At 49.4% G+C, this 25130-nt stretch overlaps 2 protein-coding genes and 1 long non-coding RNA gene across 5 annotated transcripts in view; 1 reads left to right on the top strand and 2 right to left on the bottom strand.

Annotated features, from left to right (window-relative positions):
• The window catches only part of ABCA5 (ATP binding cassette subfamily A member 5), a 31989-nt gene extending 21738 nt beyond the window's left edge, over positions 1-10251 (bottom strand). The window contains exons 1-10 of the mRNA XM_038165409.2: positions 10123-10251; positions 7286-7474; positions 6703-6816; positions 5744-5948; positions 4456-4614; positions 4161-4258; positions 3588-3817; positions 1967-2108; positions 1273-1461; positions 784-931 (exon numbers count right to left, since the gene is read on the bottom strand). Coding sequence (XP_038021337.2) covers positions 784-931; positions 1273-1461; positions 1967-2108; positions 3588-3817; positions 4161-4258; positions 4456-4614; positions 5744-5948; positions 6703-6807 — 1276 coding nt within the window. The 5' untranslated portion in view covers positions 6808-6816; positions 7286-7474; positions 10123-10251. The remainder of the gene's footprint in view (positions 1-783; positions 932-1272; positions 1462-1966; positions 2109-3587; positions 3818-4160; positions 4259-4455; positions 4615-5743; positions 5949-6702; positions 6817-7285; positions 7475-10122) is intronic.
• Positions 10252-12320: 2069 nt separating this feature from the next.
• On the bottom strand, positions 12321-21157 carry LOC139999056 (uncharacterized). Its single transcript, XR_011804071.1, has 3 exons — positions 19363-21157; positions 13993-14189; positions 12321-13407 (listed from the first exon to the last, which is right to left on the bottom strand). It is a non-coding gene; the product is annotated as an uncharacterized lncRNA (long non-coding RNA).
• A 1058-nt stretch (positions 21158-22215) lies between these two features.
• Positions 22216-25130, top strand: part of MAP2K6 (mitogen-activated protein kinase kinase 6) — a 57453-nt gene continuing 54538 nt past the window's right edge. The window contains exons 1-2 of one of the 3 annotated variants that reach the window (XM_038165341.2): positions 22216-22234; positions 22525-22630. In XM_038165341.2, the coding sequence (XP_038021269.1) occupies positions 22615-22630 (16 nt within the window). In that variant the 5' untranslated portion in view covers positions 22216-22234; positions 22525-22614. Of the gene's footprint in view, positions 22235-22524; positions 22631-22959; positions 23085-25130 lie in introns of those variants that run through there. The other 2 variants (XM_038165340.2, XM_038165339.2) reach the window with 2 other exon arrangements.

Below are 25130 nucleotides of genomic sequence, written 5' to 3'. Positions count from 1 at the left end.
ATAAAAGCTATGAGCTATCCTGCTCAAAGTTTAGGAGCCAGCCCACATCCAAATTCTGGAGGGGCTTCACCAGCCAAGTTTACATTATCTGTATGTAAGCCATGGTTTCCATCAGTGCTGCTAGCAGGTCCTGGATTTGTTAAGTATTTAAATAGATGTGCAAATCTCTTTTTATCTGAGAAAAATCTCCAGTGCTGAAGGTACGGTAACTACATGCACTAGAAATCCATGGAGATCACAGGCAAAGGCAGTGGAAGGGCTTAACACAGGCATTAGTCACATGAGGAACAACTTCATTCTACGTTTCATGTTCAATTACAGCTGTCACAAGGAAAGGTCTGGAACAGGCAAAGTGGTCTTTACTTTTTTTTATCCCGTAAGAACAAATTGCATAAGCTGAGACCCAAGCTAGCCTAGTAAGGAAGGTTTTAGAAAGATGGAGACAAGGTTTAGCTGACATACGTAAAGACCATCAATTCTAAACATGCTAATACTCCTTCCTCCCATATCCCAGCTTTCACAGAATATAACTTATTTCAGCTAAAAGTATCCCGAGTCACTGTTTAAACTTTACTTGCAAAGAACAGCACCATCTCCTTTCTCCCCAGCTAGAATCAAGCCAAACACTGCATGCCAACACTGCAGAACCCAGCGGGCAGGAGGAAAGGACCCAGGAGTTCAGAAATGCCACCCAGCTCCACCAGAGATTTCAACAAGAGGGCTCAGTACTTTGGGAATTCATGACATTAGCACAGTTCAGTTCGATTTCTCTCATTAACATACCTGGAATGACCTGATCAAGGTAGACAGCTACAAGCAGATAAAATATGCTATCCAGCACCAGTAAGATAAGTGAGATAAAGAGTGGGTAAGGACCATGACTTAGATTTGAAAATGTTGCACCATCTTCATAATCTTCCAGATGCATGACCTGCCAACAAACATGCATGGACCAAGATGTTACACACCCACATCGTACCAGCTTGGCAAGGCATGACAAGAAGGGTACAGAATGTAGCAACAGAAAAAAAAATAGTCAAAAAGTGACCAAGATCACAGCAACAACATAAAGTTGCTTGATGGTGCACTGGATTTTACTTGATATTAGAATTGCCATGGGAAGCTATTAAGACATGCATTTTTCCCCGCCATCTGCTTATTAAATAAATAAATAAATCAAACTATTTAAGAATATCTCTATGACTACCTATCGGAAATGTTGTAAGACAAATGACTGCTACGAAGCTGCAGTCCAAGCAGAAGGTTCTTTACCTGTGCAACACCAATCAAGAAGCTGCACTGGCACAGGGGGCTGAGAACCCACACAAAAGACTTGGGGAAATCTTCCAGCAGGACGATATTCAGGCCCACAAATCCAAAAGCCAGGGTGGCCAAAAACTCAACTATACCCACGTGCTTTGACTTTTTAAATAGAGGTGTCAACATAAGTGCAAAGAATACCTAAGAACAGATTAAAAAAGAAAGAAGCAATATATTAAAAAATGTTAATACAAGGTATAGAAAATAAAATTAGAAAGACTATAGCTTCTGCTAATCAAATAATTTTCCTGGTACAGTCACTACAACATGAACCCAAGTTCCTTTAAAAACAGACCACCATGAGCAACAGATTTCCCAAAGATGCCAGGTGATGGCACACAAAAGAAACTGAAGTAATAGAAATAAGGAGCCACACTGCTGAGTGTGTGTGTACATTCCAGTTAGTAACCCCCCCCTTTTTTTTTTTAAGTGACAGATCATAAGCAACCAATGCAAAAATATTTGTTTATGAACTCACACATGCAATTTGTTGTGTAAATTAATTCCTTATTAACTAGGGCTTTAACATTACACTTGCCCTAAGGAAGTGACGTTTGTTCCAGACTGTTTAGTAGAGAGAAAAAGATCAGAGGGGATAAAACCTGTGGATGGGATGGCCGAATTCAGCAGGACCAGGCATACTTACTGAAGAGATGCCATACAGGAAAAAAAGGAGAAATATCACAAAGGCGCTGCTCTGGGGAAAGAGCGAGGAGGCCGTCGCAATCACCGCCATGAGAATGGACATAACGAAGATCAGGCTCGTGTACAGAAGCACCCAAGAAAGCCTACAAGCAAAAGGGGAAAAAAAGGAACAGAAAGCTGTGAATGAATTCACATCCTGAACTACTCACATGCAAAACCAGCTAGAACTACAATTCTTTCACATTCCGGGCAGCTGCACCACAGGCCAGGCTTGCGAGAAAACAAGAGCCCCTAAATGAAAAGGGCTCTTGTAAATGTCCCTGGGACTGTTCTGAGCATCAGGGCACAGACATCAGCACCCGCTGCTTCCAAAAGATGAACAATTACACAATTCATGATTTCTAGTTATTTATTTTTTTTTTGAACTTGCATAATTAATTTCCCAGTTTAACCAGAAGAGGGTAACTGAGCAGTAGGTTTCAATAATTAAAGAAATTCTATTTAAAATTTAACACACTAGTCATTCCGGTAGCTGCGCCAGGTAATAAAATCCTTCCCTTTTTGACAGCGGTGTTGCAAGACTGTGAGCAACTCTGGCCTCAGCAAACAGATGCAGTTTGTACACAGGTAGTAAAAATAACGCATTTCCTCCAAAACATGCTTCTGATTTTTTTTTTTCCAGTGCAGAAGCCGCATTACCAGATCACACCCATTTCACCCGGGGAGTCCCTGAAGCAGAAAGGTAGAACAATTTTCTCAACATCTGCAGTGCTCAAGAGGGACACGTGCAGCCCGCTACCGCGGCCGACCAGCACGGCCACAAGGGATCAGACCCGTGGGAAATGAGGTTTGTCACCAAGGAGGCACCGCAGAAAAACAGAACCGAACATCAGGAAAGGGCTCTGGTACAGAAACACAACGAAAACAACCAGGAGGAAAAAAAAGACAGCCGCAGCTGGCTGTTACGGTGCAGCAGGGCACAATGTTAAACCACTCTGGGCAACTGCAGGAAGCAGAAAGCGAACCCCTTTTTATCACTACAATTATCAATGTGTTTGAATTAGTGCGTCCTCTTATTTGGAAAAAAAAATACACAAAGCCAACTGCTTTGTGCTGCGTAGGACAATTTTCCTCACAGTAAGAAAGCAAATTAAAACTTGTTGTTTAGACTGCTCTTCGTGGCACGTTAAAATTATAGAGTTAGATTGGCTTAATTATGTGTTGGGGAAATGCTGCTGATAGGCTCTGAAGAAAGACTGCGTGTTACCTGTTGATCCTCCAGGAGAGGAGTTACTGAGCCAAAGTGCTGACAACGATAAAAGCAAACTACACAAAAACACCACGCTGCAACTCCTTTAATCCCTCCGAATCTGGCACTACTTGGTATGGATAAATGCAGCAGCATTACTCTGGTATTTATTGACTGAAACATTCCTGTTTTTATGATATCATATCTCTATGTTAGACTTTGCAGAGCACCTCACCTTTAGGCTGCTGCAATATTAATTTAATTAAGTGAATATAATTGGTAAACTGAGGATAGGATAGCAGAGCTTTACTGGAAAGTGTTATTTTTTTATAATTCTTCTCTAAAGAATGGGCTATATCAAACACTCACGTACCAAAAAGCAGTATCGTGAAGTCCCAATATTTTTAAGAATTCCTTTAGCTTCCTCTCCTTTTCTGCCACAATATGAATTGCCAAATAATATCCAAATGGCGAGAAAGCAATTACTAGGTAAATTAAAATGATGGCGCGAGGAAAGTTGTCGATTTCCACCACCGCTGCCTCTCCCATAACCGTTGCTCTCGTCAGTTCGAGCTGCTCCCAAACGGATTGATTGGTCCTCAACTGCAAGGAAAAGGAAAAGCTGTTTTAATGCTGTGGCTGGTTTCACAGCCCTGCTCTGAGGCACTCACAGGTGCCTGCCGCCGAGCCCTGCAGTTAATGCCTGCTCTGATGCATTGGGCTCATCTGGACACAAGAATGAATGTTGATGTTATTTAGCTGGGCAAGAACATTTCTGTATAAATTATGGCAAAACACGTGAAGCAGTCAGCCAGCTCATTGGATTCAAGCTGATTTTCGGTATGGCATTGTACAGTTAATATACAACATCACAAAACCACCCAGAACCTGGCAGCTCATGGAGGTGAACCTCAGCGGTTTCGTTGCTTTATTTGTTCGGACTGACCTGTATAATTGCTGCATCGATGCAGGCTTGCAGAGCTGTAAATCCTGAGCTCCAGTACGTCACCGATTCACAACCCTTCCGCAGGTTGGAGCAACTGGCTGCAGAATAAGCAAGGTGTTTTGAAGAGCAAGCCCCAGCCCCAACATAAAGATGGTGCAGCTTGAGGCCGCACCTTGTAAGAGGTGGGAACAACTTCCAAAAAATGACATACGCACACACCATCAATCCAACAGAAAAAAAGTCTGATTTTCAAGTTCATCCCCTTATGGAGTACATGTAAGGGCAGCATGTTTACCTCTCGATTCCGTGTACACAGAAGTCATAGCCACTGTATCGGGGAACCTCAGCTGGTAGGACATGGCATCGTTGAACACGACGCCCACAAAGTTTGAGGGTTTGAAAGCACTGGCCTCCTGCAGCTCCTCTTCGCTTAAATATTCCTCTGTGATGATGCCTGTGAGGTGGAAGAAATTATCGTGTTGACTTAGGTAACGGTGCAACAGGAAGAAAAACTGTGCAACGCTGTTTATTTTAAAAAAAAAAAAAGCCATGCTAATCATTAATGATCTATTTGGTTTGGGATATATATAGAACTGTATTTTTGTCCTAGTAAAGGAAGAATTTTCCTGAACAGGAACATGCAAGACTGTAGCTCAGTAGTGGGGTAGGCAATTCAAAGGAAAATATGAATTCCACTTTTGAAGGTCCCCGAGTTTTCCCCCCCAATCCTTTTTTGTCCTCAGGTACCACCGTGTTTCAAGAAGGGCAGATTAATTGGGACATAGGGCTACGTGCAAGACAAGAGGGTATTCTGCCACCGACTTCAGCAGAGAACTGCAGCTCTCTGCATGCCAAGCACAGCCACAGTTTTTAAGGGAGATGGACTGCAAAGGCAGAAAGCAGACAAGGATACCCGTAATGAAACACAGGCATCAGGCTGTGCGGCTTCTCAGCCATACCTTTGAAGTGCGAATACCACCAGGAAGAGATTGAAAAATACCAAACTAAAAATACATCAGAATGGTTTGGGATGTATCAGTTCCGACTAGATGTGCCAGCTGTACAAAGCACTTTAAATATATATATATATATATATATATATACACATATATATTTGTACTTTTCAAAAGAAAAGGTGAGAGTGTTAATTGGAATTGTCATTAAAAAAAAAAAAAGTTGTTTTGATAGCTACGGGGTAGAAAACTCAACCTAAAATATCTGCAGAACAGCATTAACTCCTGAATTTGCACTGGGATGGCACAGACAGGTGTAACCAGCCCTAGGGTGGTTCAGGGGCTTTTTGCGCCCTGCATTTGGGCCCTCTGAAACCCTTTTTTGTAGCTATAAAACACTCATTGTCTGCAACAGGAGGATGGGAACCACTTTCAGGAGGCAGTGCCAGAACATTTGCCAACCAAGCAAAAACTGCCTTCACAGTCTGTTCTCTCTCTGTGATGGAAAAGCAACACTTTTTATCTTATCATTAGCAAGCAGCAAGAGCAAGCTCCTTCTCTAAACACAAGCCGCAGCATGAGATATATTCAGAAAAAAACAACTAAAAACAACTGCTTAGTTCCGAGTACCGTCTTCGAAGTTGTCAAAAGCCACCTTCCTCATGATTTCTCGTGCCATTCTGGTGGGCGGCGTGTATCCGACGACAAAATTCACCAGCATGGAGGTGTCCAGAGTACCAAGGTTGGTGTTGGAGATCTCGCCATACTTCCTGTGCGGATGCATCATGCTCATCAGAATGAGCCAAAACAAGAAGAAGAGTGGGAAAAGGATCTCCTGCACCAAGAAGGAAGAGACGAATTAAAACTTCCAAGAGCAGGCGTAGAAACAAGAATCACCAATAATTTGTCCGAGTTACACAAAGCTTAGACAACAGACTGTGAGCTTAATTACTTGACTGTAAAGTTTCCTGAATGTTCTCGAAAAGTTCCCTGAATGTCCCCAGTGTAACAGTGATTTCAATGCCAAATCCTTCCCTGGCACTGAAGCAGGATTTTAATCGCATGCATTGGTAACTTGAGAAACCATTTTATGATACAAAGGGATAATTCTGCATGCTTCAAATATCAGCAGGCTTATGCTCTTTGGAAAGAAACAAAACAACCCACAATCCATTAAACAATTAGTCAAGCATTCGACTGACTCTTGTTCACCTCAAAACTCGTTGTACACATCACCTGTGCACATGGTGAAAGAGTTAGAACAGAAAAATCTTCTGGAGAGGCCTAGTCCTGCTTTCCTGGCCAGTTCTGATCTCTAGGAAGGGTGAAAATATTTTTGAAAATGCAGTGAGATTGCATTATTAATACAAGGATATATTCCGCATAATGCCTTATATTTTTGGGACAAATAACCAGCCAAAGGATCATGAAATTTTTTATGAAATAGCCAATTTCAACCAAAACTCAGAGCAAACCACGAAGCTTCAGAAGTATTGTAATAAAAGTGAGTGTTGCCCTCAACTCAGGAACCACTTCAGTGCCAAATAACCACAGACAGGCAGCCAGCAGCCAGCCAGCCCCCCGCTCACCTGAACGCTGCTTTTCTTTGTCCTACATTTAACAAGCCAGTTCTTGAACAAGAGAGCTCTGGTTTGCCTCCATACCCCTGCTTCTCTCGGAGCATCTGGCGCCATTTTTCAAGTCTTAAAAAAAAAAATAAATAAATAACATGAATTAACAAGATAATTTAAAAAGCAAAAGCCAGGCAGCTGCATCATTTAGTATCTCTAAAAACATCCACTTGTGTGTATGTTAGATGCCTGCTGTGTCAAGAAATTGATAGTATTAATTTCCAACAAGAGAGCTGGGCACATTGGCTGGGGGAGACCTCGGGGTGCCATCTGAGCAATCCCCACCCAAAGGCAGGGTCAGCTCTACGCAAGCTGATGGGATCCAAGCCAAGCCGGGCTTATTTTTGTTTTATTACATACAAATTAAAAACAAAAGTACTTATCTCGGAACATAATTCTCGTGTCCAATAGCTGAGGGCAGCCAGCCAGACTGACGCATCAAAAACCAAGACACCTCACCCCAGGATAACTGTTCAATTTACCACGAGCAACCCCTTTTACTTCTGGAGCGGATCCAGCACTACTTATTCTCCTGATTTACCTTTTCATTAGGCCAGCTGCACGCTGCACTGGTGCTGAACGGGAGCTTTTGGAAAAACTGAAGACAATTGAAGTTGCTCTTCCCCTTCCACCACGACGTAGCTGGTGAGCAGCTGCCTTTACTCCCCAGCAGGGTGCTGTCAGCGGCTCGGGGTCACAGTTCCGTGCACATCCCTCTCCATCTCCTCACCTGCAGGTGGAAATACAATTGTGAGCTGCTTGGCACCGACAGCAGGATGGGTGCAGGGCTCCACCGGGCCCGATGACTGAGCTGTCACCACCACTTCCAGCTCCACGTGTCCCACCTGCTGCAATGCCTACAAGCCACAGGGGAGCGACTGCATCTTTTCTCAACATTTCGCCCAAAACACAGTCTTAAATTTTAAGAATTTATCTGCATTTCAGGCTTTTTAGTTACTAACACTTCTCCAACAAGCAGACTCCTGTTTTTGGTGACTGCACGCTGGGAGCAGCTCCGTAGCAGGACATACTTTCTCTGTTATCTTTTAGACAACACACGGTTTAAGCTTCCTCCCTCAGCAGCATATTAATATGGAAATCTATTTTTGGAGTGCTGGCCTCATCTAACTGAAGAAACACATGAGGTTGCTCAGATGTCAGCACCGCTACCATCAGCTCAGCTTGAAACACTCCGAGCAAACTGCACATACACGGACAGCAGTATCGGGGCACGCATATCCGAAAAATGAAAAGAAAGAAAAGAGGGGTAAAGCCACCTGTTGCCACTAAAGTCACTGCGTGCCCCCTCCTCGGGCTCAGTGCAGGTGGGCTGCAGCAGTGGGGTTTGGGCCGTGGCTGTAGCAGGCACCAGAGGCTGAAGGACCCGCAGGAGAGCCGCCGGCACAGCGCTGAAACCGATGCCTTGGAAGGGAGCCCGCCTACCGCTTCGAGTGCTTCCAGTAAAAGCCCAGGGAACCTACTTTAAAAATTAATGTTTCTTTGATTTTTTTAAAAAATGAAATGCTTAAATACCAATTTATGCTAATAACTAATTCCTGTGGGAGATTGCATACAACATCTCTAGATGCCTTCAACCAAAAAATGATGCAAAATGGTGGCGGAGACATGTAGAAACAATCCAGAAGAGCAGCTGTCGCATATAGGTCATAAAAACCAAAGTGCTTCTTCCCTCTGCTCACAACACTCTTTGTTAAGTGCCTGGACTTCCACTGTTTGCTCTCAGGAGCAGATTTCAAGAGCACTTACAAGAGGAGAAGCTCCAGTGAGGTCCTTACTCAATGCTATGCGGCTGCATTAAAGCAGCGAACCCTTCCCTCGGTCCCACTTCACTATTTATAATGAAATACAGAAAACTGACAGGGCTGATTTAATCAAATTCAATCACTGAGGCCATTTGCTGCTTCTTTAATTATTTTCTATCCATCAATAAAAAAAAAGAGAACCCCAACCAATAAAAAAAAAAAACAACCAACAACAGCAATTCCACATCTTCATTGGAACGCTTCCATCCTTCAATTTACATCGCTTAGGTTAGAGGGAGAGTAGTTTTAAAAATGCTAATTCATTTCTTGGTACTACATCTGCCATCTCCAAAGAAGCTGGTGAGGCTACGTAGCACGCTATTGAGAGCGCCGAGGAACTAGCACTTGAACAGTGAAGAACCACAGCTGGGTGATAAAGCCTCCCCAAAAAGCCCAGGCCAGGAAAACGAACACATCGGCTGAATAGGAAAAGAGAAAGGCTGCCAAGACATTTATTTGAGTAAGTGCAATAGGCAAAATGAAAAGATTCTTAACCTGCAAATGTCCCCATCAATTTAGCCACTTCCCTGTGGCCTTGCGCTGATAGGAGCAGCGGCTGAAACACAACTCGTGGGCATCTCAAGGAAATTACTGCATCCATACTTTAATTCCACACTGCAGATGCCTGTGCTTCTTACAGGGGAAAAAGGACGATCAGCTAATAGTTAGGAAGGATTCCCTCTCTTCCCTGGACATCAACCTCATAATTCTCTTTAAGGTTTTAAGGGTCAGCCTATATATGCTTTACTGCTGCATGGCATACCTGTATTTTTTTAAAATAAAACCATAGGAGCCTCAGCCAACTGAACTGTGGCTCCAGGAAAACAACATCTATCCCTGAACAACAATACCTGCAGAAAGACAAGAGCACAAGATTACAGATCTCGTTGAAAGAAGACAATACCTTAAATGATACTTAAGAAAAACTCCAGATGTGCCTTTTACTGGTCTTAACGTTATTTCAGCTAAATGCTAAATTTATGCTTATTAAAAATAATAATAAAAAAGGCCGAATTTCCTTCCTCACCCGAAGCCCAAAGGAAGCAGCTGTTTCTCGGGTTAGACCCCAAACACCCCCCCCACCCTACACCGCAGTGCACGGCCCCCGGCCCCCCCCAGCCCCTTGCAGAGCGGGTCCCTCGTGTCACGGCCAAATGCAGAACGCAATACACGGCGTGCCATGAAATACACAAGGCACAACGAAAGAATGCACAGTGAAATAAACACGCCGAAGCATTTACTAGACAGCGATGACGCGCACAGGTGCAGCAAAACTCCTCCTCTTCCTTCCTTTTTTTTTTTTTTCCTTTTTTTTTCCTTTTTTCTTTTTCTCCTTTTTTCTTTTTTTTTCCTCCTTTTTTTTTTTTTTTTTTTTTTTCTTTTCCTCCGTTTATCCCCTTTTCCTTTTAATTTTTTTTCCTTTTTCCTTTTTTTCCCCTCCCTCCCTCCCCTTGTTATACCCCCTCCCCACCTCGGGGGTCGCTCCCCCGGGTGCAGCCGCCGCCGCCCCCCATCTCCACCCGCAGCGGGGGTGCCCGCTCCCCCCGGCACTCACCGGCTCGGCCCGGCTCGACCCGGCTCGGCTCGGCCCGGCTCGGCTCGGGAACGCCGCGTTTGCAGCGGGGCCGCAGCTCGGGGCCGGTCCGTGCCGTGCCGTAGCCACCGCCCCGGGGCGGAGCGGGGCGGAGCGGAGCCTCCCGGCCGCGCATCCCCGGGGGGTCCCGGGGGAGCCCCTCCAGGAGGGAAAAGAGGGAAAGAGCCAAAAAAAATGGGGTGCTGGAAGATGTCGGGGGGTCCTCAGCATGCCCCGGGGGTTTAGGGCAGAGAGAGAGCTGCCGTGATTGATTCCGTGCTGCTGCTGCCTACCTGCTTGGGGGATCTCCGCTGCTTGCTCGCCTTATCAAAAATGGAATTAAAGTGTTGGGAGCGCTGCCCTGGATGCAAACGCTGAGTTCTGGCTGGGTGTCGTCGCCTGTCGCGGCTCGCTGGCGTGTGATGGCTCCCACCGAGTCCTTCCCTCTGCAGTGAGCGCTCTCGTCAGCCTCGAGCCAGGCCTTAGCCCATGCCCGGCCGTGTGCTGCCCAACGGGATGCTCGGAGATCCAAAATGCTGAGATCTGAACGATCCAAGCACGGCGAGAGCGATCTGCCACCTAGTTCCCAGATCTGCTGAAAAAGGGAAGGCGGAGGTGTCGCGGAGAGCTGCAGCAGGGATGCTGTGTGCATGCAGCTCCCGGTGCTCCAGCACGCACCGGCTGCAGGCAGCAGCCTCTCCCCCAGGAGAGCACGGCGTTGGGTGGGTGATGTTTGGAGCCAGCACTTGGAAGCCTCTGCCTGAGCTGGGTTTGTGCACCTGAGGAGCTGCACGAGCATCGTGCACGGCTGCACTGAAGTGCAGCAGTGTAATGACAGCACGGGCTCAACATTTCTACTTGGAAAACAGATCTGGAGTCTGCATCCGTGTCCACAAGAAGAAAAAAGGTCTCAAAGTGCCATACTTAAGCAGCAAGCTCGGTTTACAGGTGTGGCTAACATGGCCATGTGGAATCCTTTGCATTCACACTTTTACCTGCTCTGTCTGGGAATATTCACAACTTATGGTGTGCCTTCTGCAGATTTTGCTCTGTCGTGTTCCCACTGGACCCGTGACCCCTCTCCCCACCTCCCCTCCGCTTCCCACTGCTGCCAGCCCCAGAACAGCAGAAATCCTATGGGCTGGGGATGGGCTGGTTTTGGGGAGCTGGTTTTGGGGGGAGGAGGAGGCTGCTTCCACCAGGTGTCCTCTGAGAGCAGTGTGGCTCTGGGCTGGGCAGCACTGGGTCAAGGCTTTTTGGGATACCTCACACATACAAAATAATCAAATTTTACCTGATCTCTATGCTAGCAATCCCTAAGGGAAAAAAAAAAAAAAAAAAAAGTAGCTATCAGAAAGGCTTGTTTTAGCTGTAAACATTTTTTCTTCTTCTTTCCACCTTAACAAAGAGCAGTAGATACAAGCAATCTAATTTAAAAAATGCCCTTTCGTTTTGCTTAATGAATACTGAGTAAATGCACTGGCATAACTGGAGCTTCAATAAAAAAAATAAAAACAAAAGCAAACTTCTTATCGTCATCCAACTAGCATTAAATAGCAAAGAAGCCCGGCTGGGGCTGAATTCTTCTGGTCACTTTGATGTTTGTTGTGGTCTCTTTTTATGCTTGAAGAGTTTTAACTGCTCCTATTTATGTTCTAGCTGCAGAATTTGGAGCTCCTGGGCTCTAACACACGTGAAGATAATCCCCTGCAATATATTTTGCTTTCAGAGAGGGGACACCACTTGCACCAGGTGTTGCACCAGGTGATGCTGCAGCCGGACAGCCCCAGAGCCAGGACCCCGTCCGTGCCAGGGAGTCAAAGCACAGTGGGGAGAGCCTGCGGAGAGCAGCTACCACCTGATGTAGGGCAATGCTTTTCATCTTCAAAGCACATTAAAACCATTACCGAATTAATTTTTCCAACAGCCCTGTACGTTCGAATGCCCCAAATACGATCTCCGTTTATAGGTGCAGAAAGGCAGGGGTGATGTAATTTGTTCGAAACCAAAAGGAGCCCGCATCTGAGGTGGGGATGGGCACTGCTCAGTGCAAACAGCGCTCACCAGCAACCTCTCCAGCTTTTACTTCTTAGCAAAAGAACTTTGAAGACAAAAGAAAGCACTTCCATCTGTTTGACTGGGGGAAAGATCTAAGCAGCCAAACCCAGGTAGTGGCACCATGCAACAAAACCACGCGAATGGCTGGGCAAAGGCTTGGCAGTGCAAATTCTGTTTTCTTTCAGGGAAATTAGTTTCTGCTTACTTCAAACTGTGAGGCTCTACCTCTGCAGCAGCCTCGCTCCATCAGTACAAAACAGTTTGTGACAAACAAGAGGCGAGTTCACACCTGGAGACACAAGGGTTAGGGAGCAGACAGAAACATTTATGGGTTTGTTTCAGACCTAGGGACGTTTCTTCCTGCTGCTCAGTGCAAACGTGCTGCAGTTGAAAGAGTTGTTGCTTACAATAAATTACACGAGTTTGATGATGAAAGGCAAAACAACAAATAATTCAGACGTGAGCCTGAGCTGAGCTTCTCTACAAGGCAGGGAGATGAGCAGGGGCGTGCCAAGGCCACGTTTGGTGTGTGCTTCACTGCTGCCCTCGGCTGCGGGGCAGCTCCACCACCGTGTCTTTGCACCTCTGGCCTGTCTGTCCTCAGCCTCTGGTATCTGTCCCTGGGGAAGCAGAAGGTTCAGAGGGGACAGGCTGAGGGGGGTGCTGCAGAAAGAAGCCACTACTTGGGGCCGGCACAGCCCCGCTGAGGATAACGGCAGCATGATCGCTGGTGCTCAGCTCCTCCTGCACTGTTCCTGCACGGCATAAGCAGAGTTTGAGTTTGGAATGCAGAATTCCAATCTTTAAAAGCATCTTGATCACCTGAACTCAGTATTTTGGCTGTCTTTATACTATCCTGTCTTTATTTTCTGTACACAAATGCATTCTGGCTTGTGCTGAAGCAGTGGGAATTTTTTTCCATCCTCGTGGCTCCCATATGCGGGGAGCTCTGAGGCTGATGCAGCGCACACCAAATGGCACCACTGCCCTGCCAGGCACAAAAGACACCTCTTCTGCTTTCTTTTTGGAGGATCTTGTGCATTGCAGAAAGCCGTGCACGGCCACCGGGCCCTCGCCCAGGGAATTGAGTGCACGGGATGTTACGGAAACGGCCGCGCAGTGCTCTGCAGTCCTAATGCGCACAATGCGTTTTGGAAAGGAAGCACGAAGTAACTGAATTTCCTTTCTTTGAGTAGGCAGTGCCTCAGCCTGTAATTGAAAAAGAAAAAAAAAAAAAAAAAAAAAGAGTTAAAATTGCAAAGGACCATTTGTAAATACTCGGGTCGTGTCCCTGCTCAGCCTGCCGGTGGAAGGGCCGCGCGGTGCCTGCTGCACCTGGACATGGAGCAGGGCTGGAGGCAGATGCCCACGTCAGAGCAGGTTTTATTGCTGGCAATCAGCGGGGAGTTGTACCCAGCCCTTCCTGTGCTGCTTTCAGAGAAAAGAACAAGTTCAGCATCTGAGACAAATGGCCCGAGCTGGAAACTCATTCTCGTTTCAGCTTGGTGGACGTGTCCCTTCTGTGCCTGGTGGCGTTTATGTCACGGCTGGAAGGAGCATGCCTGCCCTGAGTGCTCTGCACAGCCAGCAGAGTTTGCAAAAAAAAACCCTGGAATGCTCAAATGATTTTGTGCAGCGATGCAGAACCATCAGGTGAGCAGCTGCTCCCTCACCGCTTCTCTTTTTATCAAAGCTTTGCAGAGCCCTTTGAGAGGCAGAGGCCTACCACAGAAACTGCTCAGATTCAAACCCAGATAAACGCGAGCTCTGGTTTGCATTTTGCTTTGGACTCACCACCTGCTCGTGAGCTGACTCGGGTCCTGCTCCTTGCCCATTGCCTGTTAATGTTTAGGACGATTTTCTCCTTCCTAGAGCTGGCTTGTGCACTGGGTACGCTTGTGCCTGTCCCCTGCGGCAGGGACTTGGGGACTGGGACCTCGGCTGCTGGGAGGCCTTGCTGTGCCGAGAGTGCCTTCACTTTCCAGAAAGCACTAATAAAAATAAAAATAAAATTATACTGTAGATCATGGTTGGTTTTCTCATGCAATAAGAAGGCACAGATGTTCCCAACCAACAAAAGGCTCCTCCCGCACCGCAAGCTGGAAGAACTGCTCTTCTAATTCCTCAAAGGATTTCTGCTACAGACTGTGCCAGCTAGAACCAAATTGCGTGCAAAACCCGAGATCCCCATCGTGTCCCACTTCTGTTTGGAGCCAGCACATCCCGTGTGCCTGGTGCTGCTGGGGAGGACAAAGCCTCCATGCTCCACGCGTGCTTTTTGGGGACCGCAGGGCAGCGTGCAGAAACTGTGTCTGCCTCCCAGCTCTGTTTCATCTGGACAGAAACAAAGCGAAGCTGTTAAAAAAGCAGCCTGGCTGGAATTCTGGGGGTTTAATTAGTCAGGCAGGTTGCTGTAAATGGTTAAACTCAGAGCACATCCTCAGCAGTCAGATAGTTTTTTCTATAAGCAGTTGTTCCAGCCCCCAGAGCAGAGGCAATTGCTTGTAGGACAGAAAATACACTCCATATTTACTGGAAATGATGTGCTTGCATCAATAAGCTTGCATATAAGCATAAAGATGATGCATTTGCATCATCTAGTGCAAGAGCCCAGATTGTCTGCCTGGGAAGCCCTTCAGCAGTAAATCAGAGCACCTAATTTAGTGGGCTGCCTCGTTCTGTGAGCTGTAAGGAGACTAAAATTGAACTGTGCCAACACTAGCCTCCGTCAGCACTCCCTGTGACACATCTGCAGCTGCTGTACCTGCACACAGCTGAGAAGGATGCTCTGCCACTGCCAAAGCCTCCGGCTCTTGGCCACCAAAGCCCTTCCCCGTATTCACCAGCAGGGCACAGTTGTGAAGCCCAGGCCAGTACCAGCAGCAGTTCATCCCCATGAAAAGAAAAGGGATAAAATGCTGTTGAGAACGGCAGCATTTTTGCAGCTCGTTAAATGGCTTTGACTCTTTTTGAGTCAGTTTTGCTTATGGCACACAAGACATCCCCATATGAAACAAATCTTATTTCAATGCCCTTATCCTTTTTTTTTTTTTTTTTTTTTAAAAAACTACATTCAAACTGGTTCAAAATTAAATTTCATGAAAGAAGTGGCAATCTTGGCCAAAGTTTTGGCACAGAGACATTCAGCCCAGGAAAGACTTTTAGGGGAAGTCCTCTGAAAAAAAAAACAACAAGCTGTTCACTCTGGTCAGGAACAATACCTCATGTTTGTAGAAAAAAGAACTAAAATGTCTATTTTAAATCAGTTTTGCAAACAAGTAGAATTATGATAAGTTATCCTCCAGAGGATGCCCAAGGGTAAACTCTGCTGTGGTGTGTGGCAGCCCGTGGCCAGCCCACGCCTGCCCACCACCAGGTGTGTTCCCTTCCTGTCACTTTTGCCACACAGGTTATAAAATGCAATTTCCTGTTTTAGGAAGCACAGCATTGGCTGACTTTGTATTAAAGCATGCTCTCTCTATATATGTTGTTTAAATAAAATTATGCTTCCTGCTGCCAGCCCAATAAAAACATCCCTTCACACAGAGGCCTCTACCTGTCCTTATTTAGCACTGCTTTCATTTGGAGCTGCTCAACCTCATCCAACCATGCTGGAGGTCATTTTTTTGCTTCTTTTTCTTTTTTTGGAGGGCATTTTTTTGCCTCCTCTTCCTTCCTCTCCCTGGCTGCCAGTGAGCCGTGAGCTTCTGGCTCTGAGGATTTGGGCTTCTCATTCCCTTGCACCCTCAGCACGGGGAGTTTCCAGGTGGTTTCCTACCAAACCCCAGCTAGGTGGGACAATCTGCAACCAAAAAATAATCGGGTGACCACATTTGAGGCCAGACCATGGGCAAGGCTGGCTTCTGTGGACAGAAACATCATGCAGATGGGTCTGGGGCACTGAAATGCTTCCTGAAGGCAAAGCCCCTGCAAACAGCATGGGGCTGGTGGCCACCAGGGCTACCAGTGCCTGTGCAAGCCCCCAGTGATCTATCTGTTCAGTGAGACATCCAAATTTGTACCACGTTAAACAGGAGCACAGAACACCGCCACAGGTTTTGACAGGCTACTCAGATATATTCACGAGGAAAGCCCTCTCCAGTAATTACCTCCAGACCATGTTACCCTGGGAGCTACGTAAATATAATAAAGGTTTAACAAAACACCTCACCAAACGCTGGCGTGGTGGGGGCTGCACACACCAAGCAGTGGGAGCACCCCCACCCTGAGAGCGTGCAGGCACCCCGAGATGCTCCCGGTGCTGCATCCGCTGCTGGATGCCCCTTGGCTTCCAAGTGGCCCAGAAAAATGAGCCATGGCTTTGTGTTGTTTGTTTTTTTGTTTTGTTTTTTTTTTTTTTTTTGAAGGAACACAGCTTGCAAATTGTTTTGCTGGAAAAAAAAAAAAAAAAAAGGAAAAGAAAAAAAAAGGAAAAGAAAGAAAGAAAAAGAAAAAAGAAAGAAAAAAAGGAAAAAAAAAAAGGAGAAAAAAAAAAAGATTGGGGTAAGGTTTTAAACATTAGTCCTGAGAATTCAGTTCTTGCCATCCTCCATGACCGGTGGAAAGAAGGAATCAGGGACAAGCAGTGAGAAACAAAGTCCAAAGTGCAGAGCGGTGCCACAAGGTGAAAAACCCCACAAACGCCACGGATAAGCCAGCGAGCCGGGCGTTAGCGAGGCAGGTGACACACGGGGACAGCCACCGCCAGGCCGAAGGTCGCAGCCACATCTGCAGGCGGTGACACAGCTGCTGCTGCGAGCTCCTGGAGGCTCTGCCCGGGATGGATGGGGGCAAATGCCAGCCCCTGGGGCTCCTTTGGGGCAGCTCAGGGCATCCTGGTCTTGCAGCAACCTTAATGGGGTCGTTTTGGATGCTCCCTCCTTGCTCTGGGTGCAGGGCGTGTGGTGCTGGCTTAAACCTTACCAAAAGGTTTGGATGTTCATGCCCAGGGAGAATTTAGGGAAGTCTGGATTTGCTTCTTGCTCCTGTCCCACACGCACTGCCGGGTCTCCAAACGATGCCTGCAAAATCTTAATGCCAGCGAGCCTGAACGTGCTGTGCACGACCCCAAAAGACATTTAAAGACCCCTGGCAGAGCTGGCAGTGCCCACCGTGCCCACGGGAGCAGCGCCAGCCCTGCAAATCCAGCAAAGCACAGGCTGCGGGCTGCCCTGAGTGCTCCCAAGGTGCCCGAAGGATGCGTTTTGGTCAATTGCTTCACCAAAGTAATTGGAGAAGCTATTTTACATACATACATGTGTATATTTAACGTGTACATAAATTGTATATATGTAAAATATGCATACAAATGGAGTGCAGATAGGACGGAGTCCAAAGAGGAAACAAACAGGCAATACTCGCAGCATCCAAACCCACACCGGCCTGCAAAGGAAAAGCAGCTCCCAGCTGAGTGGTTTCCAGCGGTATGAGGCTGCTTAATTTGTCATCAGCCTCCCATTTTTCAAAAATAATGGTAAAACATCTGATCTGGCTCACATGGCATGGCTCTTAGTGATCTGAGATAGAGCACCTTCATCTCTACCCCTCTTCTTTAGCCTAAAAGAGACCAGCACCGCCCTCGCTTTGCCTGGAGAAGCGTGCTCAGCCCCTCACTCTTATCCAGCAGGGGTTATACCTCTAAAACTTCATTATTTCTTCAGTTCCTAAGCTGTAAGCAGGCTTTGTATATCGGCCTCTGCCACGTTTATGAGCTGTGAAGCCCTCAGCCTCTGGTCATTGCCCCTCTGGTCAGTGTCCCCCCTGAGCTCCCCACCTGCCTGGGGGCAGCACACTGCTGGCTGCGGTGTCCCCCGGCATTTCTACCCATCCAAAGTGGGAAAACACGTGGCATGCAAGCGGCTGCAAGGGAAAAACACCAGGGAAAAAAGTAGCAGAGGCAAGGCAGAACAAAAGCCCTGGCGGAGCTGAACTCTCAGGAACTCTGCTGGGCTTTCACAGCACTCCCAGCCTGCAATCCCCTTTAAATCGGGGAACAAAAGAACGGGGGCGATCGCCCGGCACCATTCAGGACGAGGAGCAGATGGTCTCTGCTCCCAGAAGCGGCCGTGCTTAGGACGCCTCATTGTTTCTCACCTCCTCGCTCGTAAAGCATTTTTCTCCTCCTCAGCATCTGCACCCGCTGCTCGCCTTGGCTTTCCTCGAGCTCCATCCCCAGCCGTCCTCACAGAGCCCCCCTCTGCCTAGCTGGTCCCTCTCATCCTGGAGAAACTCCTGGGGCAAATTCACCTGCTGGAGGTGAGCCCAGCCCCGTCTGCCTGCCTAGTGGCCAGCAGAGTGCTCATCCTGCTCAGCACCGATGCTTTCTGTGCTCCGGAGGAGAGGTGAGGTGTGCGTGCTGCGCCCCAGCAGCAGGAGGGAACCAGCTGGTGTCCACCCATCCTCCTGCAATCACCTCTGCTGGGGCTGATACCAGCCAAAAAATGACTGCAAATTCCTCAAGATCCTGCCTAGGGGAGAGGATTGCCTAGGGTAGGATAGCACAACATCTCCCTGCTGTGGGTGCTGCCTGGCCATGCTCCTCCTGCCCAATTCCTTCACACACAAAGTGTATTGGTTTGGGAAGATCTCGCTTCCCAGGCACTGTGACTTCTATCCTGCCATGCATAGGTCATCACCCAAAATACACACCGGGTTTAGGTAATAGCAGCAGTGCCTCTGCACCCCAGGGCGCTGGGCAGAGCGTGATTTGGAGCCCAAAAGCCCTGGCACGAGGAGCTCAGTGGGGCTGCAGGCACCACGTTGCTTCTCTCCGTGCTGCACTGTGTGCACCTCGGTGGGTACAAAGCACACACAGCGCCGGGATCTGCACCTGCTGAACTGCAACCTGCAGTGAAGGATTGTGGCACAGGGAGGAACACATCCCAAACAGCCAGGTGGCTGAGATGGAAACGTGGTGATAAAGAAATGCTGGAGGAGCAAAGCAGGAGGGCTCCAAGAAGCAACGCTCCTCGAGCCTGCATTGTTTGTGGACACAGCGCTGGGATTCATTTTTGGCCTGTAGATTATTTGCAAGCAATCATTCCTGCAAACACTGAAAACAAAACCTCTAATTGTATTTTTCCTGGACAAAACACCCCATGGCACAGCGTGCCTTCCATCGCCCCGATCAAAGCGTGGGCTGGGAAGCCTAAAACAAATCCGTACCTCAGTGCAAAGCGGCTCTTTACAAGTGCAGAGATGAGAATTTTCAGTTGTGTCCTGAACCCACGTCATGTTTATCATTTTTTTTCCCTTTTCTGTAGCAAATTCATCTCTTAGCAATGAGGGAGCAAGCTGAAGGAGGAATAAACAAGCCATAACCATGCATAAAATTGAACGGGCGATGTAGAGACAGTCGGTGCTGGAGGAGAAGTTATGGCCAGGCTTGGAAATCACATCTCTTCGTGCAGCCTCGTGGATCCATCATACAACGAACTTCCCTGAGAGCTGATCTCTCTCCAGGAGCTTTGATTTTGTGGCTTTTTGCTACCATTGCTTTGGTGCACGAGCATCCCAGGGATGGGCATTGCACATCAGCGGAGCACGGGCAGGGAAACAGCAGCGGGTGCTGCAGGGGCTTTGTCACCCTGATAAATGCAATGCCCCACCTCCTGTACGCGTCCTGCAGCCCAGCTGGCGAGCTGCTCTCCAAAAAGTCACTGCCCAGGTATGCAGGTGGCAGGACACCGCTTATTGCCACAACAGGATGATTAAAGCCATGCTCCTGGGGAAGGCAATTAGGTGTATTGGGAGGCGCAGCCTTGCACAAGGTTTCTCTGGTCGCCTCCCCGCGGCTCCCGGCTCTGCAGCCGCTGGAGAACAGATTGCTCTGCTCTGCTTCGGCGTCTGCTCCGCCGGACTAATTGCTCCGCAGCAAATCGAGGCGTCCTGCTGTAAACAAAACCTGCAGCCAGCAGCTCCCGTGGTGCTTAAAAAATTACTTAACACGTCCTCAAAAGGCAAAAGGCCTTCTTCTCTACCCGCAGCTCGGAAGCGCCGCACGTCGGAGGAGATGGTGTGAACAGAAGAGCTGGGGGTCCTGGGCCTGTTGCTGGAGAGGAGCAGGGTGAATCCTGCCTGGGACAAGGGGAATTCGGGCACAGCCTGCAGGACTTAGGAGTTTGAAAAGCTCTACACAGCTCTGCAACAATTCCCATTGCCCAGCCCTAGGAAACCCCCCAGGAGAAGGGGCAGTGCTGCTTCCCACCTCGGGGCTCCCCTCTGCCACCTGCATTTCGCTGGGTATAACCGAGCATCTTTGCCACTAATTCAGCTGGAAATACTTTAAAAGCATACATTTCTTATCACTTAGGTGTTGTTTTATGTTGTTGTTGCCGTTCCAGTGTTCCCATAATGAAATATTTATTGTTAAGGGCTGCTTTAGGAAGGCCAAGAGCTTTTATTTCCCTAGGGTCTCTCCAAGCGGGGTTCCTCGTTGCACAGTGGGGTATCCCCCCCTCCCTGCGAGCCTACAGGGCCTGAGCTGGCCCATGTGGCTTAGAGCCCTGCAAAAAAAACACCGTAGGCTTGGGACATGCTTGCTGCATCTGCTTTGCCTGCAAGGGGAGAAGACAAAAAGGCTACAAATCCTTAATGCTACCTGATGTGCCTCAGAGCAGCCACGAGGCCGCCGCCGTGCTGTGCACAACGGTGCAGAGCCCCCGGCACCGTACGAACGCAGGGACGAGAGGTTTGTCTCTGGTGGTGCCTTAAAAACTAAAAGCAACGGGCACAAAGTGGAATGCGTATTTTTTGCTCTTTCCAGTGCATTTTTCCACCACAATTTCTCATGTTCATTGTGCTGAGCAGGACACCACGATAGGATCCCCCGTTCTGCAGGGGGTCAGCAGCACCCTCCTGACCCCAGCATGTGGAGGGGGCAATGGGGATCCCTACAAGGGCCCTGCTGGTGCCACCTCCTCACCCCCCATTGCCTGCATCCTGGCCATCCCACTGCGTTCACCCCCAAACATTTCCCCAGTCCCACAGCAGCCCGAGAATCCACCCGGGAAGTGCCTGTGCTAAGCAGCCACTGCTTTCTCCCTGCACCCGGTAACTCCCAGGGCAAAATTGTGCCAGCAGCAACTGCGTCCTGCAGCCAGCACCGGGCTGGGAGCACCGAATAATGGCAGGGCACAAAGGCAGGGTGCAGGCCGGGATCCAGGCAGGGTGCAGGCAGGGAGACAAGCAGGGGTGAAGGCAAATGTGCACGCAGGGATGCATGCAGGGTGCAGACAGGGATGCATGCAAGGGGTGAAGGTAGGGAACCATGCAAGGTGCATGCAGGGATGCAAGCAGGAATGCAATCAGGGATGCATGCAGGGGGAAGGCAAGCGTGCACACATGGATACAGGCAGGGATAAAAGCAGGGGTGGATGCAGGGGTGCACACAGGGGTGAAAGCAGGGATTTAAGCAGGGATGCAGGCAGGTGCAGAGAGATGCAAGCAAGGATGCAAGCAGGGATGCATGCAGGGATGCAGACAGGTGCAGATAGGGATGCACGTGGGGGTGCAGGCAGGGATGCATACAAGGGGTGCATGCAGAGCTGCAAACAGGGATGCAGACAGGGGTGCAGACGGGCATTCAGGCAGGGATGCCCGCAGGTGTGCAAGCAGGGACGCAACCAGAGCAGCGCACACAACCCCCTCCCCACTCCCACCTCAATTCAGACCAACCCACCCCCAGCACAGCCCCACCACCGCACCACTCCACCCCCGACCGCCTCCCCCCAACCCCCCCTTCCCCCTTTAGCACCACATCCCCCCCATTTCCCTCCATTTCCCTCCCTTTCCCCCCCCCTCCTCCGCGCGCAGCCTCCGCGGGTGCGCGCAGCAGCGCAGCGCCGCCCCCTGCAGGCAACGAAACACCGAGGGGGGGGGGGGGGGGGGGCACTTTACCCAAAAAACTACAACTCCCAACAGGCTGCGCGGCGGGTGCGCGAGCGCAATGCGCGCCCCCCCCCCCTCCGCGTTCTGCCTCCCCCCCCCCCCCGGCTCCCAAGTTTGGAGCTGCGAGCTGCCAGCCCTGGCCCATCATGTAGGTGCAGCGCAGCCTTGCCCTCGCCGTGCAAGCCAAGGGGGGGGAGGCCGCCCCCCCCGCCCCCGAAGCTGCTCCTGCAAAGCGTGCAATTGCACGGCTTTCCTCTCCTTCCCCCCCCCCCCCCCCCCCCCTTTCCCAGCTGCAAGGAGAGCTGCTGCTGCTGCTGCTGGTGCTGCTGGTGGTGCTGCTGCAGCAGGCGGGCGGGAGGAGTTCCCCCCCCCCCCCCACCTCGTTGCACGAAGATTTTTTTATTTTTATTTTATTTTATTTTTTTCGGGCGCTTGCAGTCCGCATCTTTGTTGCAAAACTAGCTCCAGAGGAGAGGCAAGGCAAAGTCTTTTGTGCTTCCCCTCCCCCCCAGCAAAGCAAAGGGGAAAATGTCTCAGGCGAGAGGTAAGGCTCCTGCTTCCGTTTCGTTGCAAAACGTGCAAGAAGGCGTGCATGCATTTCGCAGTGCATGCATGCATTTTGTCGGGATGCAATTGCATTTTGAAGTTTGAGGCTTTTCAGTGGCTCTCAGTTGCATTTCCTGTTTAGCGTGTGCCTTTTTGCAGCCACACACGCACTCACACACACAGTTCCTGTAAGGCAGGGCTCGCAGTTCAGCTGTGCATTGACGTTATTTGAATTCTTCTGCGGGGATTGCTGAGCCCTTTTTTTTTTTTTTTTCTTTTTTTTTTTTTTTCTTGCCTTTTGCACAGTCAGGACAGATAAAGGGTGTTGAAGAGCAGCTGCGTTTGCTGCTGGATGTGTGCATGCAAAAGGGGCACGGTGCATGAGAATTAGAGCTAATTGCAAGTGCAAAATTAAATGAAACTTTTAAAGAAGTCCGTGGACGAGATGAAAGGTGAAACTTGAGTGGAGTTACCAGGAATTAAATATATACCTATGTTTCCATGGGAAAGTATTGTTCTTGTGCCAGGGCTGAGATCATTTTCCAGCGATCTCCCCCCCCCTCGCACCCTCCCCGGTAATATTTTGTAACTTTTGGTCGGAGGCAGCGGTGTGCTTTGCAGCACCGGATCGCTGAGAGCGTGCAGGGGGGGGCTTTATTTGGCATTTCGGAGCATGGGGCTCGGTGCTTGGGATGCAGCGGGAGGGGCCGGGCTGGGTAGGGGACAGCAGTGATTTTTTTGCCAGCAGCGTGGGAAAGGCTGGAGCTTGCTTTTAAACTCGGTGGTTATTCCGGACTCTCTCTGCCTTGTGTCCTGCAAGGGCTTGCGTGTCGGGGAGGGGGGTGGGGGGGGGTGGGAGCTGGGGAGTTGAATATTGCAAAAACTGCTGTGGGAATGCAACAGTCCCTGCAGGAGCAGGCGGAGATGGTTCAGGAGTTGCTGCTCCGGCCATTCATTGTGAAAATAGATGCACATATGTCAGCGCCCGGCCACACAGATGCAGCTTTCTGAGCTCCTCTGAACGCGTGGATTTGCTCTTGCAGCTGCCTGCTCCTGCATCTTGCGGCCGTCACACGGAGTGGGGAGCAGGGGGTGAGGGAATGCATGCCCTGGGGGGGGACAGCAGCCCCCAGCCTGGGACTGGGGCTGGCTTTGGGCTTGTTTTGTGTTGTTTTCCTGAGACGTCTGCAAAGTCGGTGGCCATCCACTGCCAGCCTCGCTGGGAGGACATAGGAAGGAGGTGCTTTCGCAGCTCTTGCCACACAGTTTTCCTTTGTAAGAAAAATGTAAAGTTGTTGTATAATTTATTCCTAATTTGGGTTTGCTGCAGTCATCTTTTCCAGCCAAGCAGGGAATTGTAAAAGTTTCCAATGGAAAGAGCCAAGGAAGTTTGATAATGCAAAATTTGAACGCAATGATACCCGGAGCTCACTGCTGCTCGCAGGAGGGTCCCTGCAGGACCCACGGGAGCAGGAGCTGCGTGGGGAGCAGCTTCTTGCTTTGGGGCCCTGCAAAGCCTGGGGTGGGAGAGCATGGCCATGAGGAGCCAGGGATGGGCAGGGACCTGTGGGGTGTCCCCACAGCCCACCCCTGGGGCACCACGCAGCCCCCACGCACGCCGGCGCTGGCCTTGTCCGTCCTCAGTACCAGGAAAATGGGCAAACGCGAGTAGCCAACCCACAGAACACGATCCCAATGAATGGCATCATTCTTGAATCCGTTTTCCGTCCATCTCCTGCCCTGCAAGGCGAGCGCCGGGGCCGGAATTCCTGGCGCAGATAACTCACCGCGCTCAGCTGTCCGGGCTCAGGTCCTGCTGGGGAAGGGGCTGCAGGCTCAGGGGCTCGCACCCGAGGTATCGCTCCCCGGGATGAATTAAATGAGCCACAATCTGCATTTCGGGATCAGCTTTCACGTGTTGCAGGGGAGGTTGCTCGTCAGCTTTCTAAAATACTGCGCAGGGCTCCAGCCAGCTGCCGAGCTGCGGAGCCCTCTCCCTGCCTTTGAACCGGTTCCAAAGTTGTTCTGAGAATTTGGCAGAGATTAATTTTTTTAGTGCTGCCTGTCGGGGGGGGGGGGACGGTAATCGAGAGGGCAGCTCTCTGATCAGAGGGCTTCTTCCCTGCAAAGAGCCTCGCCAGGCTGAGCGCAGCCCCGCTCCGCAGCCCCTACCTGTGCCGCACGGAGAGCGGCTCCTGCACGGCCACGGTGCTGCTGGAGGAGACAAAACTCTGCCTGGAGCGTGGAAACTGCACTTCCCTTCAGCCCTGGCCGCAGCAGAAAGCAGAAGATGCTTTCAGCATCGTGCTTGCAATATTCAGCTGTGCCACCTGCGCTCGGATGGACTTCAGGGCTTCGTGGTTGACAAAATATGGATCAAATCCACAGCGTGCGACCGGGTGCAAGCTCTCATGTTTTGACGCCTGCTCTTTTCCACTTCCATTCCTCTCTTCAGCTACAAAATGGTGTTTTTAGTTGGATGGAGTAGCCCATGGAAA

This window comes from Anas platyrhynchos, chromosome 19, assembly GCF_047663525.1.
Source record: "Anas platyrhynchos isolate ZD024472 breed Pekin duck chromosome 19, IASCAAS_PekinDuck_T2T, whole genome shotgun sequence".
NCBI classification, from domain to species: domain Eukaryota; kingdom Metazoa; phylum Chordata; class Aves; order Anseriformes; family Anatidae; genus Anas; species Anas platyrhynchos.
The sequence above is the reverse complement of the archived record's forward strand: the minus strand, read 5'-3'. Positions and strand labels throughout refer to the sequence as shown.